Genomic DNA, 16,516 nt, shown 5'->3' with positions numbered 1-16,516 from the left:
ATCACGCGTCAGAACGACTCTCTAAGGGCATAACGCATAAGGCCCTCTATGTACACTTTTCAAACAACACTAATATCTTGCCTCACCCTGCACACTTGTGCTTATACTATGCACTATCTATATAAAATTGTCTTATGATCTGACATATCAGCTGCAGTATCTCTCAGACCTCGATTCAACTGTCGTCAAATTTGATGCTATAGGCAGAGGTACACTCATGTTCAAAATGACTCGCATATCTATAACTGTCTTCTTATAAGAATATAATTTGGTAATGATTTTGCAAGGTACTTTTAATACTGATATGTGTATAATCGGGAAATGTATATTTGTGGTAAATTTCATAGGAAAATCATTATAAATACGAAAATTAGAATGAGTAAAATAAAATATTGCTAAATGGACAAGGAAGTTTTATTGTTCTTATTTACTGCTCTTTTGACAAAATTTGCCACATACATGTCTTTGCCGATTATATACACTAACGTTATAAGAAATACCGGGCGAATTCGTTATCAAATTATGTCCCTACAACAACATATTTATAGACATGCGACAATAATTTTGGACATGAGTGTACCTCTGATGCAGGGCGGTTAAGTTCTTGTGGCAAAATGGTAGGATCACAGTAGATGCGTACAGTCACCCACAAAAGTACCTGGACTCCTGACTGTTATAATCCCATTACTTGGGGTCTAGGTACTTATATGGGTGACTGTACAGAAGTCCGGATTGTTCGAAAACTTCTGAGCGGTACTGTATGTTCTTTCCAAAATAACTCTGAATAATTTGCATGGCATGTACATTCTGAAATCTACACCTATATACTATACTAACATTATATACTATACATTTGCACTTTAATCCAATATATTATTATTATTATTATTATTATTATTATTATTATTATTATTATTATTATTATTATTATTATTATTATTATTATTATTGTTGTTGTTGTTATCCATTTCGTGCTAACACTATCATATTCGTTCCGAGAAAGACGAAGAAAATACTTTCGCGTTCATACGCTCACTCGCCATTTCTGGTCCAAATACACTGTTAATAATTGTTCCGAGGTTTGCTGTACAGAATGTTTCCGTTGAAGTACCGTTTCAGAATGTGAAAGAATTCATATATACCATGCATAGACTACACATATAATACAATACAAATTATTATCATTTGCAGTTGAAACATGAGTTTTGATCCTATCCAAATTGGAACCATGGGTTGTAGTAAGAATCACAGAAATCAGAATACGCCAATAAACTATTCATAAGGAAAGAAAAATTGTTTCAGGAAGGCATTTGTTTGACCTCATCTTCACATACGTAAAAATAATAAAAGCGTTGCTCGAGCAGTGTTAAGCTATACAACGTGTGGTATAGTACACTTATAAAATAGCGAGTTAGCTGAATTTGATTGTAAAATATGATTAGACAGTTGCAAACCATTCGTTTAACGCATATATATATATATATATATATATATATATATATATATATATATATATATATATATATATATATATATATATACGAGGGTAAGTCAATAAGTAACTGCTAGGCAATGGCGGATCTAGAAAGCAAAAATTGGGGGAGGGGGGCAGCCAGAACCCAGACTATGATACGTATATCATGAGTTTACTATAAACTTCCAAAAATATGTAAATAATAATGTGGTGTCTGGTTCGGTGTTAATGATTTATAATCGTGGTTAATCATTTGATGCTAATATTACCGTAATTCGGTCAATCTGGGTTCGATGATAGCGAACCAGACAACCAGCTAAATAAATACACTTAACATATATCATTAAATAATTTATTCTTGATTATCATGACAATTAGATTAGTAAACAACTTAGGGCTTTGCATGGGCAGTGTGGCTACTATCTATCTTCCTATTTCATTCATAAAGTATTGGATTTATAGTTTAAACTTAAGTTAATTTAATTGACTTTAGTTGAAGCTAAAGATCGTTCGATTTTGTTAATAATTATTTAACTTAGACATCTCAAGAGAAACTACTAACCTGGTTGCTGTTGAAGTCTTCAGTCCTGGTATGGAAGCGTCAAGATTACAATCACTAAAAATATAGAAACTTAGATGTCGAATCGCGGGATCTTTCCGAAACGGGAGTTTAGTCGAGACTGTCCTCCTCGAGCTCTATCTGCAGGTCGAAAACTACCTTCCGTATTTCTTGCAATACTCTGAATTCCTATCGTTGCAATTACCTCGTAGGTGACTAAATTGTCTTCCTTATAGCAAGACTTCCTTATACCTGACTCTGAATTTTTACCAAGTGCTTTACATATTTCCTGGTTGCGAAGTCTATAGAACAATGTACGTATACTTAATTCTTTACACGGAAGTCTGGTTTTAAGGCAAGAAATTCTTAAATCAATATCCTTTTACACTTATACTATCTGACCTGCCAATTATTAATGTATCCACCACAATAATTTCAATTATTTATGTCACAAAAACTTGGGGGCTAGGTCCCAGACTAGATCCACCAATGAGGAGCATTTTCTTTCTAAAGAAAATAGCGTCCCCAGCTGAGGTTTTTACATGGTTATATTAGCAAAAGGAATTGCATTCCATTATACAAGTGCAATTCTGGCTTGGTTAGTGTACGCGTTCTTTAGTGCTGTAGACCCAGGTTCGATTTCCAATGGAAGCTCACGTGGTTCGACCTCTCTCTTAACGGGACGCTAAACTCTAGTCTAATTTAATATCAGAGCTACTTACTTATTTTTTAAAAAAATAATGTCTTATCAAGATTCCGTAGTGAATTTGGCTATCAAATCAGTTTTCACTTACTTCTTCCAGGCGTGTTTTCAGACGGTTTTCGCCGTAGTTTCTCAACTAATCCCCGAAACTAAGAGAAATTAACATCAGAGATAGATTAGATATGATATTCGATGCGAACTCAAAGTACACTCAGATTTGGAAGACATAGCATTATTTTTGTAGCTTTCAGTTCCACTATGCGTCTCGAGTACACTATGTTTAGCATACATTTCTTGCCTTCACACAAAACTGAATGCTTTTGTAGGATTACCTTTAATGGTCCACAATTATCTCTTGAATGTTTGTTCAATTTCCAACGTCACTTTATACTTCTGCACAGTGACGCAATTAAGCTAGTTGTCGCCCGAGACAAGAAATCACCTTAGCACCCTTCCCTTCCCCCCTCGAACAACCAAACCGAAACGCGCTCCGACTATACCTGATAACCAGGGGTAAAAGTGCATCTGAAAAGGTAAAGGGACGCATTGCGTCACACCGTCCCCCGTACCTATCTTTGCCCATTGTATTTTTTTTAGAGAGTGGGGGACGACATCCCCTTGCGTTCCCCTTCACTTTTACCGCTGTTGATAATGGCATCACACAGTAATTCTATTTCATTTTTTCTTCAAGTGGTAAAGTTTGATTTCAAAATTGCAATACATAATTTAATTTTTAGTACAAGATAAAACACCAAACTAATTGGTATTTGATTGCCAAATTATCTTAGAGTAGCATGCTTGATATATTCTTCTAGTCTTATCATAATAACTACAAATCACGATGTTTTTGGATTTATATCGGGATCTGCGTATGTGTAGTAGAATGAATCAACAGTCTGTTGCTTTAGAATAGAACATTTAATTATGACAAACAGTCAAGCTGTTGTCTCGAGTATTATGCTCGGACATTTTGCAAATCTCTTAAGTCGATATAAGTTAAATGAAAACACAAAAAAACTGGAACTAAAATTTAACTTTGTGGGCTCTTGTGGCTGCAAAGTTTTTTTATAATGTCCTCAAAAGATAGCATTGAAGCTAACTTATCCTCTATAGATATGATCCTAAGGTTGGTGAGTCGTTGTTGTCCTGTTAAGTTTCTGAGGTATTTTTTATGATCTTTAGTTCGCTAAAAACCCCTTTCCTTGTCTTATAGTGAAAATAAATATTTGCCCAATTTTGGATCCCCCCAATCAGGCTCCTGTGGTATAAGCCCCGTTGGCTCCCCCTAGTTACGTCACTGGTTCTGCGTATAAATAGCAGGTTACGAGCTCGATTCACCGTGCACTTTTCTCTCCATGATGTTTCAACTAGCAATCGTTTCACATTGATATATATATATATATATATATATATATATATATATTAATATATATATTCTTCAAAGAAAGTTTAAGACGTAAGTATTTCAACTTTCGTCGAACATCTTCATTCAGGAAAAGAATCAGATGTCTATACTGAAAAGAGGGAAGGATGGATTTTTACAGGGTGTTTCTTTATAGGGTTTACAATTTCAATCAGTTATAATTCTTTGTTGGAACCACATGAGACTTGGTTTATATGTCATTATTAGGGCAACGAACTTTATGCTTTGTACAGCTGTCTATTATGCTTTATTTTTCCTTACATTATGCTCTATTATGCCGTAATATGCTATTCTCTGAATTATATTTCATTTTTAAACATTTCTATTAAAAATATATATGAAACTATTAATTTTTTCCACTAAATTTACATCAATAAATACTACATTTTGTGTAGTGTAAGCGATGTTTCCAAGAAGAACATGTAGCTGCACAGTAGGCTTTTCATATTTAACCTTTGAAGGGCCACGAAAAGTTTAAGCGAGCCAGGTCCCCCTAGCCTCCCTCTGGTTGCGGGCCTCTAGCCTAATCAAAGGCAGTTTCCACAACGAAAAATTGAACTATATTGTGAATAGAATCGAACACTGCCCTTTATGACAGTGTTCATAAAGATTTTAACTAAAACAAAATGAATAAAAAAATTTCGAGTTCCCCTGAAAACATATAACACATCCCACATACGCACACACATAAATTTTGGAAAGTCGGCGCCGTTGGTTAGTTATGTGTTTATTCATTGACTTCCATTCTTTCCATCACTCCGCAGGGAATGTTTTGGTTTCAAGTTAATACGGGGGCCGCGGTGGCTCAGGGGTAGAGCGTTCACCTCTGATGCTTGGGGTGCCGGGTTCGATCCCAGCCCCCGCCAAGTGAACTTTGTAGTGGACAAACACCGTGTGCGTGGGTTTTCTCGGGGTTCTCCCGTTTCCTCCCACTTTCTTCACTCCACCATTTCATTCATCACTCATCATCACCGTCTCCTTTAGCCTAACCGGCATATCCGTGGGACGTAAAACTCAAAGATTTCATTTCATTTTTCCAAGTTAATACGTACCTACTTGTAGAGTGTTTTGTGCAATGTTTGTTTACTTGTGTATTCACCGTTGGTGACGCGCGTCCTCCATACGGATGCACCCCCGCGCGGGTCCTTCTTATTGGGTTAGGTAGCATTTCTGCTTATTAGTAGTCACCTAGCACATCGTGTACGTACGTTGAAACCTTCCTAACGTGGACCTGGACAGGCCCGTAGCCAGCCCCAAAATTTAGGGGGGCGGTAAAAGTTAGGGGGGCCGACCCAATCATATTATACTTCATCACCATATTAAAGTTCATTTGCAATCCTACCGTGAAATTTGATGGGGACCAGCCAAAGTTTAGGGGGCCCGGCCCCCTTGCCCCCCATGGATACGGGCCTGGACCTGGATAGAGGAATACAAATTCATATCCCAAAAATGATTATTTAAGGTATAAATCATCTTATGCAGAGTCGTTTTGATGTATGATTAGCATCATATTAAAGGACTGACTTTTGCAGGAAACATATGTTAGTCGAACTTTTTAGTATAGCTCTAACCACGTATCATAAGGACTCTGCATAAGGCCTAAAGAGTCGATTTACTGAAAAAGAATATATGCCATGAATGTATGCATGGATCCGTACATTAAATCTATACCGAAAGAAATATATATTTATTTATTAAACACATTGCTCTTAAATTAGGATCAATAAAAAATAGTGGAAATCCCCATTTTCGGGAGAGCGTAATTTGTAGATCCAGTTAATAATCTTTCTAAGAAGAAGAAGAATTGTAAATGCTTTGAACTGGCAATATTGTTGTTTTGTTTACAAGTGTGAGGGTTGTTTACATGGAGTATCAATTCTTTAAAATACTTTTACTTATATTTACAATAGCTTTGTCTTGTTTCTATAATTGAAAGGTAAAGCAGAATCAAAATAATACATTTCAGTTTAGTTGTAGGGAAGTTGTTCTGTTTAAAAATAAATTTATTATTCTAAATACTTTTAGTGCAAGGTTGTTAAAAATCGTTTGTCGTGTGATTTATCAATTGATCTACATCCAGTGTATGTGCAGAACGGCAACGGATGGAACCACTCTGGGAAATACTGGATTGCGTAGAGTTTAAGGCATCAGTACAGACGCGAATATTCTGATGTTGCCTAATTTGTCAACGATTTAGTTCGTGTTATTCGCGGTCCAGAAGCGCCCTGTAGTGATATTTTGTATAATGCTAGTATGGCTCTGCACACTCGCTGTTCCCTAAACCAGATAAGATGCAACACTAGCCTTTAATGACTACATTCTGCACCCGAGATTAGAATTCGTGTCAGACACACACACACGCACACAAAGAAAAGAAATGCATTCGTTAAAAATAGCTGAGTAAGTTTTGTATTTTTGGTCAATGTTCCGTTAAGGGGGTCCAGTGTCTTTGACACCACTTCTTTCTATTGATTTTCGTTTGGTTACATAATATAACGTTATATTAGGTTAGGTTAGCTTAGCTTAGGTCAGGTTAGGTTAGGTTAGCTTAAGGAGTCCACTGTAGTTTTGGACCCACTTAACGGAACATGGATCGTATTTTTTTTGAGGGGGGGAGTAAAATTTATACTTTCGCACAGAAATATGGAGCTAATATGTGGTTTCGACATATCTTAGGGTAGGCTATCAATGTAGCACAAACTAAACAATCGATACTTTATTACGTTTCTGTATTCAATACTGGAGCCACGGTAGCCCAGTTATAGAACACTTATCTCTGAAAAATGAGATAGCTAGTTCAATCCCAGGCTATATTCGTTTGTGATAGACAACAAGGAGTTACTGTTGTATCACTGGACTAACGAAAATTGAAAATAAGTGAATATTATTTAGTTTATCCCCCAAAATACTAGTTTGTGACCAAGGCTCACTTGGTAGTGATTACTGTTCGAAATATAGTGCAGACGTATGGCATAAAAACTAGTTCATAAAACACGAACCGACTTGGGTGCTGGTGTAGTTTTGGCGCACCACATTTTAGATTTACAGGTGAAATCGAATACTTTCTGTAAAAAAATCGAATACTCTGCTTCCTTCGGAGGTTCCCCCGCGCTACTGCGCAGGCACACCGGCTTCGCCCTACTCTGACTCAGTTGGATAGTATTCGTGCTTGTTAGTGGCCACCTAGCACAGGTTGGTTTGTTCTTTTGCATTGCAGTTCTTATTCCGTACAACCAAACACCATATTTATACGCAAGTCGGAAAAGAATTGTAATTTTTCAACAATTATCTGGTGGCCAAGTGAGGTATTTTCATGTCGCCCAGTGCAAATCTTTTAGGAGACAAGAAGTAAATTAGTGAAAGAATTAAAATTTTTCGACAATTATTACTAGTAGTGCACCAGAACTACACCTGCACGCCAACTTGTGCTAGGTGGCTAGTAAAAGCACGAATGCTATTTAACCGAGTTAGAACAGGAGCTCAGCAGGGGGCCCGTGCCGTAACGAGAGGGTACGTTCGTAGGGAGCAGGCGCGCATAAATGAGGATAGTGGAAAAACGCTTTATATGTCATGAAATGCATGGCTTATCTATTGCACACCTGTGAGGAAGATACTAAATGCCATCCAAAAACGTACCAAAGTATACTAAATTAGGTTAAATTCGATTGGGTGTTGTTAGATGTTGCTTTTTTCTGTATTTTGAATTCATTTCTACACTTACGACAAACTGTCCGTCTGTTTAGTAGACCATGCCTTTCACACAATTTCAACAAGTGATACTCCTTATTTTTGTACAACTCGATAAAACTCAAAACATGACATATGACAATCTTATCATTTACGCACTATTTCCACACTACCTTTCCCATAAATTGTAACAAGAGTACCTCTCCGCCAAATAGTCCCTTCCGCCTCCACATATAGTGCCGATTACAACATCAAAAACAACAAATATTTTCTTAACTTCAGCTATTCCCCTCATCTGACTTTCACTTACTCTTCCTCACAAACCAAAATAAATTCTCCAATTCATCTGGTAAATTTTCTAAAATTGATCGGGCGATGCAGCAGTTAACCCCAAAAAACTAAGCAGAACGTATGTACGTGTAAACTATGCCACAATTATTCTTAACTTATATTCACAACTGAGTACCTCAACATTTAAGAAAGTACGTTCCTTCGCTTAGTTAGGCTTAAGCATCAGTACAAACCAAACATAAACGCACTATTTACGTTACTCTAAAGATATTTATTACCCTCTATTAATTGAGATACGACTACTGCTCACATAATCACATCAACATAATAAGAGAATGAGATTCAATTACATGAGAGAACATAAAAAATAGTTTGAGTCTTAATCCATCTTGATCCGATTGCAATCCAACATGATTTATAACCTAGAAACACATATTCAATACATATGCATCTGCCATTATTCAGTAACATTACGTGTCTGTAGACATGTAGCCTCATTTCCAACAACATCTTTGCCTTGTCATGTCTTCTTCACTGTTAGCAGTGGTTGGTAGACGCACCAGCCTTCAAAGTCCACGTATGCGGAGATAAAGATTTTATATTATTTCTTTGAAAGAAGATAATTTGGAGAATAGCATTATTAATTTTGTTGAATTATATTTCGTTTGATGTTACTTTTTTTTTCTTTTTTGTCGCGACTGGATCCTAGCTTTCCTCAAAAAGAATGAATTGAAAATATTTTGTTTATAATAATTGATTTTATATATATATATATATATATATATATATATATATATATATATATATATATATTTAATCCTGCATTCAGTAAAAATTGTATCAGAATCTTGATTGAAGTCCAGTTACTACTAGCCAGAATATATTTATAGGAGAGAAGAGAGTAACCATGAATTTGTTAAAGTTGGGTAATCAATTTTGGCCTGGTAGATTGAACAAAATCACATTTGAAAATTAGGTGGTTAAGCGTGCCAATGCCTTTATCACACCAACAGTGACAGGTTTCTTTTTTCTGTATTTGAAATAATTTTGATGGAGTTAATGACGTGCCAAATACTAGTCTATAATAAAGTAAAATTTCTCGTCTGGTCCATTTGTTAAATATAATTACGAGGTTTATCTTGAATATTATTCAGAATATCCCAATAAAGTTGTCCAGGAAGCTGTTGTTTTCTGTCTTTCTAGAGTTAGATCTAAATGGTACTTTGTCGTAATTCTATTATATAAAACTTCTTTAATTCAATCAAAAATGTCGGTTGTTTATTGTTGACTAGATTTAATTATCAGAAATGCGAAGTTGCCAGTTTTGTTGTACTTTTGATTAGTTTTAGGATTAATTTAAAATGTGTGATTCGCTATTTTAATTTTTGATTTCCACCCTTTATGTTAATTTTTTATTTCCATCCTTTATTTTAATTTTTGATTTCCATCCTTTATTTTATCTTTTGATTTTCATCCTTTATTTGATTTTCGCTGAAAATTGTGCATGTAGCAGTTTAAGCGAACTCACCCGATAGGGATCAAGCTTGGCATTGTGGTAGACCTTGACCTGTTGTATAAGCGTCTGAAATATTATAGAGTGCAGGCTCCTTGTTCCCAAGTTATGCTTAATCAAAATTTTAAATGAGCACATTGGGCAAAATAAAAGGTAATACATGCTTTTTTTTAAAAAAAAAAATAGCAGTGAAACGTCAGCCCTAAACAGAACAATAAATAAATAAAAATCAAATGAAAAATGACTTTCGATGACAATGTGTGTGTGGTTTTTTTTTAGTTTGCTTTGTGTGCTGTGATATTAAGATGTTAATTTTCTGTAAATTGTGTACGATAATAACAATTACATAACGAAATAAATCCACTTATATTAATATAGATTATTTAACTAAGGCATTTAACTAAATACATGTTCATTCAAAAATGCCAAATGCTTTGTTCCTTTGTAACTATTTAATTGACTAACCAACAAACCAACCAATTATTCAACTAACTAACTAACTAACTAACTAACTAACTCACTCACTCACTCACTCACTCACTCACTTACTTACTTACTTACTTACTTACTTACTTACTTACTTACTCACTTACTCACTCACTCACTCACTCACTCACTCACTTACTTACTTACTTACTTACTTACTTACTTACTTACTTACTTACTTACTCACTTACTTACTTACTTACTTACTTACTTACTTACTTACTTACTTACTTACTTACTTACTTACTCACTTACTTACTTACTTACTTACTTACTTACTTACTTACTTACTTACTTACTTACTTACTTAATTAATTAATTAATTAATTAATTAATTAATTATCATTCATTCATTCATTTGTTTCTAATTAAATGCTTCAGTAGAGTATGCTTCAGACTCTTTATGTACCCTATTGTATCATTAAAAATAATTTTATTTCTTATTTTGTAACTTATTCAATATTACTTTTAAATTATTGCTTTCTTTCAGATTTTCCTTTCTTGCTTAGAGTAACTGTACCATTGAAGCACAATGGTTCAGTTAGATTGGAAGAGGATTCTTTCAATGTCACCGGAGGATCTAAGCGAACAGGACAAAGATGAATTCTATGAGTCGTTGATTTGGTATGAACCCGAATCCAACATTGACAGCGAGCACATGAAGGCTCTGTTCCAAGTGACGCAAGAAGTTTTAAAACATAAGGGAGAGCAGGTATGTGGGTGCCTTGTTATGTGCCTTGTTATATGTAAGTAAGTAACATTTACAGCGTTTTCTGACTTTGTAACCATTAAATATTTTCCATAAATATTGAAAAAAATAATTAATTAATATATAATAATTAAAATAGTTACTCAACTAAAGAGAATCAGAGTATGAAGAAAACAGTAAGAAAATATAAAAGTCGTAATCCAATATATATACAGGGTGGTTTGGAAGTGGGCGTACACCTCTTTAGTTTCAACAGTATGGTGTTAGTTATGGTAGAATGTCTGCACACAGTTACCTTGAAGTATTAAGATTCAACAACATCGGTATGATCACCATCCATGTCGTAACACAGCTGAATTCTGCGCCAAGTTCTCGCAGATGTTTTGCGGAGATACTCCGGAGTCACGAGGGTGAAGGCGTATTCCACACCTGCTCGTAATTCCTGAGTTGTGTGATATCGAGTGTTTTTTACTTGTTGCTTTATGAAACCCAAGAGATCACTGTCTGGTGTCGTCAGATCGGGACTTATTAGAAACCAGGCAAAGGGAGCTGGTGAAGATGTACAACCTCTTCCAATCCAGCGGCCAGGAAACGTCTGATTGAGGTAATTGCAACGGAAAACAGCTGAAAGCAAATGAACATGGATAGCAATGTTGCCAGACAATGCCGAGCAATGTTACCAAACAAATTAGAATAAAACCTAAAACCGTCAGAAAACACCAATTAGGGGTACGCCCACTTCCGGGCCACGCTGTATATATATAAAATATTATGATGTAACTATTTGTATCTTCTGTGTTAATAATAACTGTTAATAAGAATTCTCGTGCTCTTAAGTTGTCGTTTGTGTCTCCACACCTGGTTGGTATCTGTAAGAGGTTAATTTTACAAGAATAGGATTATGTATCTCCTGTTCTATTTCAGCTGTAGTTCGTTTCTGACTCATGCTGGCAATCCGATTCTACATCTATCCAGATGTTCCTATTTTATCAACACCTTCAGCTTCGAGGAAAACAATTTCTTTGGGTATTCACTGGGACGTGCAGGAATACTATGTAATACCTGACAATTGCGCTTACTATATTCATGAAGATTGTCTATCTACTGTTCGTGGAAAGACGCTGTTTTATTAAGCTTTTCAATGTCAGAACGAAGGATAAATAACTATTTTAACTTCTTGTAATTCACTAAAAATGTCTGGAAGCTGTGATTACTTATTATCTGTTGGTGGAGCCGAAATAGATTCCTTCGGGGTTTGCCCATCGATGAGTCGTACATAAAATTCCAAGTCTTTACATCTTTTCTGTAAATTGTTTTTTTTTTTCTTTCTTTCTTTCTTTGGCGGCATCTTGGCGATGTTAAAGTCTATTTGATACAACTTGTCCTCTCTGAAAGTTGCTTTCCTCTCTTTTTTCCTTCCTGCCCGTTAAAAATCACGCAAGAAGAACTGTTTCTATGAAAATAGCACGTCCTTCAGCAAATATAGTGGGTCATTTCCCGTGCTCTGCAATGGTAAACATTCCACGCTTCCTGCACGTTACCAATTTGAATATAAACCAATGCACATTGTTTGAGTCGGATGTCAACATGAGTAGTGGACCTGTTGGTTATTGAGAGCATTCTTTTTAGTTCTCTTTTGTGTCATTTAATTTTATAAAACTGGTATTTACGTGCAGTGAATAATTTCCTGTTTCAATACCTGACGCAAAAATTGGCAACATAGTATTGAGCACTACGTGCACGCAGCGAACTGTCAGAAAAGACACGTATTATCAATTGCAATATAGTATTAGTTATGTCAACACTGAGGCGTTAGTACAAGGAGTATTATTTAGGTGCACGGAAACGGGCGTATCGTGTTTGGAAATCGGTTGAATATCTTCACTAATATTACTAACACACTAATCACATAAAAGTAATGTTATATTCGTTATTTGCCAGTGAGATAGGTTACACTCACAGCCATCATCTTAAGAAGAATTTTTTTCAGTACCCGCCATATGACATTCCCACCAATATTTTTGTCTCTTCAGAAAGGGATTATCCCCCGGATTTCGTCAGTAATTCGAGCACTGGGTACAGTATTTTGATATTAGCTTACATGTACATTTATAATATTTGTTTGATTGAATTGGATTTTGGTCCAGGTTCTATGAGACGTGTTGGTCCAGGCTCTATGAGACGTGGACCTACAGATTGACCTGGGATCCGAACCACTTGAGCTCCACGGCACTGGCGCAAATCCCGGGGGGGACGAGGGGGACATGTCCCCCCCAATAATCTGATTTAAAAAGTGCTTTTTCGGATAAGTGTCATGATTTGTGTCCGACTGCCCCAAAGGAATGTAAGATGAAATTGATTTCTCTTGGCTTTTCCATTATTTTTTTTTAAAGAATCGTATTCTGTAGTATTTCAAACTGAACTTCGTGCTGTAGTGAGTTTAGTAGTCTCATCAATATGTATTAATTCCACTTCAACTATTTGGGGACAAATTGCAATAAATGCCAGAGGAGGATATGCCCCTCTCCTCATGCTGGAAAGTTGTCTCAGCTGTAGGTACGGGCACAAATTCCGGGGAAATGGGGAGACATGTCCCCCCCAACATTGGAACTGGAGGCTCTTCCAATAATCCGATTTGAAAAGTGCTTTTTGCAGATAACTGTGATGAGTTGTGTCCGACTGCCACAAAGGAATGTGAGATGAAATTTGTTTCTCTTGGCTTTTCCATTTTTAATGAAAATGAAGGCGTGCGACTGTGCGTGACGTAACCTGATATGAAATCTTATCTCCTCCTTTCCCCTAGGCCCTAGCACACGAAGAGTATATAGACTATCCAATGTCAATAGAACCCATCTTTTCAGTAAATGCGCATTTAATCTATTTGTAGTATCAGCCTAGGCATCTACTCATGCTTCGTAAGCTAACTAACTCTATAGCCTATGGAACCCGGAGGTTCAATGCCGCGTTCACAAAAGCTCTCCACTGACTTCTATTCTTAGCCAACTGGATCCAGTTTCTACTTTGTATTCCTATCTCTGCGAGATCCATCTTAATATTGTCTTCCCATCTGCGCCTAGGTCTTCTTAATAGTCGTTTTCCGATTGGTCTTACAGGTTTGGTAAGCCGTATAATTTACGTAGTTCGTCGTTATGAAGTTTCCACCATTCCCCATTCCCGTTCCTCTTGGTCCGAATATTTCTCTCGGGATCTTGTTCTCAAATACTTTCAGTCTATGCTCTGCACTCAGTAAGCGACCATGTTTCGAAACCATACAGAACAACAGGTATGATTATCGTTTTATACATTTTAAGCTTCAAATCCCTCGACAGAATTCGCGACAACAAGAGGTTTTGAACTGAATAATAACACGAATTCCCTGTTTTTAGTCGACATTTAATTTCTTCGTGAATATGATTTTCGTCTGTTAATATTGATCCTAATATTTGAAAGTATCCACTTTATCAAAAGTATTATTTAATATTTTAACACATACATAATTTGCCGTATTATGGTCCCGACGCACTTCCATGTATTTAGTTTTCTCTGCATTTACTTCTAAACCCATGTCCATGCAAGCGCATCTAATAAGACCTCTGCATTTCTTTCTATTTTTCTCCTATCATCCCCTACTAAATTTACATAATCAGCGTACGCATAACCTGGTGAACACCGTTCAGCTCTAGGCCCTGGTTGCTATCTTTGATTTTCCTTATAGCGTATTCCAGGACAAAGTTGAATAATAATGGCGACAACGCATCTTCTTGTTTCAAGCCATTCTTAACGTGAAAGCTCGTGGCCAAAAATTTTCCTACCCGGACTTTACTTTGAGATTCATTTAAACATGCCTTAATTGATCTAGTTAGCTTTTTCGGTATTCCAAATGCTGAAAGAACGTTATACAATGTTTCTCTCCTAACCGAGTTATAAGCCTTTCTAAAATCAATAAATAGTTGATGTACCGGACTACTGTATTCCCGCTTGTTTTCGAGTATTTGGCGAATGGTAAATATTTGGTCGATAGTTGATCGATTTCGTCTAAATCCACACTAATAATCTCCAAAAATTTCATCTGCGTATGGGGTCAATCTTGCTAATAGAATGTTTGAAAGGATTTTATAGGATGTTGACAGAAGAGAGATGCCTCGATAAGTCGGTTTTGTCGCCTTTCTTGTGGATTCGAACAATGATTCTTTCCACTCTTGTGGCAATTCTTCCTTGTTGTAGATAAGGAGAATGAGTTTGTGTACCTTGTTCCACAATTTTTCGCCTCCAGCTAAAATTAACTCAGCCGGAATTTCGTTTACACCCGGAGATTTGTGTTTCTTTAATTTCTTTATAGCGATTTTTACTTCTATTCGATTGGGTTCTGGAACATATGGTTCTGCGGTGTGTATGTTCCTTTCTCCACGCACATTAATTTTTGGCTGCGTGTTCAGCAAATCGTCAAAGAAATCTTTCCATCGATTTAAAATGCTATCTGTATCAGTGAGAACTGTTCCATCAGCTTTCTTTCATATATAAGAACGAGGTTAATAGCCTTTTTTAAATTCGTTGATCCCTTTATACATGTCCCGAATGTTTTTATTTTTACTATTATCTTCAAGTTCCTAAATTTTAGCTTTCAAAATATCACGTTTCTTTGTTCTAAAAGTTTTGGAAGTTCCTCGCCTGATGTCTACGAAATTTTGTGTAGTTATTTCATTCGGGTTTTGTAGCCAACGTAATTTTGCCTGTTTTCTCTTCTCTGCTAGTTCGAACCATGGTTTGTTCCTACGTATTTCCGCGTGTCCCAATTTTTCTTTTGAGAGAGGATGTTTCGTAAGCAAAGAAAAGAATTCAATTGCTGGAATACTTTTCTCTATAATCTTAAGATTACATCTGTTAAGTAAAGAGTATGACATGCGTCAGATTTCTGAAACGATTCCTGTAATGTTATTGAGATTATAATCATTTTGCTCAAAGAGTATTGTTGCGTCATACATAATTGATATTCTTTCTTCATAGTTTTGGGGAAGTCGTCATTTATATTATTATATTACTATAAAACAATTTTAACGTGGATCTTTGTGGATGCCTAATTAGAAACATACCAATTATAAATATGCATGTATTCAGATTTCAGAATGCTTTCACGGCAGTGATTTGTAATACTGATATGTACTACTACTTCATCTACATCACCTAATATATAATATACTCTACAATAGTTGATCAGATTCATCTACCGTAATATGAGTTTCATCTCCCTTATCTAGAATAAACCTCAAATCTGCCCACCTTCCAATGTTGAAAACAACCAATGGCGTATTTAGGATTTTCTTTCGAGGGCTATACCCAACACAAGGAAGGAAGTGGGCAATTGCCCACCTGAGTTTGAGAATTAAATATATTTTAATTATGCATAAATTGAAGTTATAATGGCAAGAATTACAGATCGATAAATCCTATATGATATGATGCAAAAATTTAGAAGTCAATCTAACCCTTTATTCTATTCATACAAGAAAAAGAAAGCATCCTCTTGGCCGTCCTAATTTCCCGGGCTAATTATTCCCCCGTTTTGATTTTCTTTAATTCTAACATTTCCTTCTTTTAAAAATAACTAAACGATATAATTGTTCCTTTGTTATAATAACTAAAGTTCTGTCATGTTGATATCCGAGCATGTTGG

General features: G+C 35.8%; 1 protein-coding gene across 3 annotated transcripts in view; it reads left to right on the top strand.

Moving 5' to 3' along the window:
• The first annotated feature begins 5,990 nt into the window (after window positions 1-5,990).
• Window positions 5,991-16,516, top strand: part of Cep290 (Centrosomal protein 290kDa) — a 242,003-nt gene continuing 231,477 nt past the window's right edge. For 2 of the 3 annotated variants that reach the window (XM_081756433.1, XM_081756431.1), the window contains exons 1-2: window positions 5,991-6,095; window positions 10,627-10,848. In XM_081756433.1, the coding sequence (XP_081612559.1) occupies window positions 10,669-10,848 (180 nt within the window). In that variant the 5' untranslated portion in view covers window positions 5,991-6,095; window positions 10,627-10,668. Of the gene's footprint in view, window positions 6,096-6,188; window positions 6,560-10,626; window positions 10,849-16,516 lie in introns of those variants that run through there. The other variant, XM_081756432.1, reaches the window with a different exon arrangement.

The sequence above is a fragment of the Thermobia domestica genome, chromosome 4 (genome assembly GCF_964235325.1).
Source record: "Thermobia domestica chromosome 4, izTheDome1.hap1.1, whole genome shotgun sequence".
In the NCBI taxonomy this organism is placed as follows: domain Eukaryota; kingdom Metazoa; phylum Arthropoda; class Insecta; order Zygentoma; family Lepismatidae; genus Thermobia; species Thermobia domestica.
Note: the sequence above shows the minus strand (reverse complement) of the source record. Positions and strands in the feature narration are given on the sequence as shown.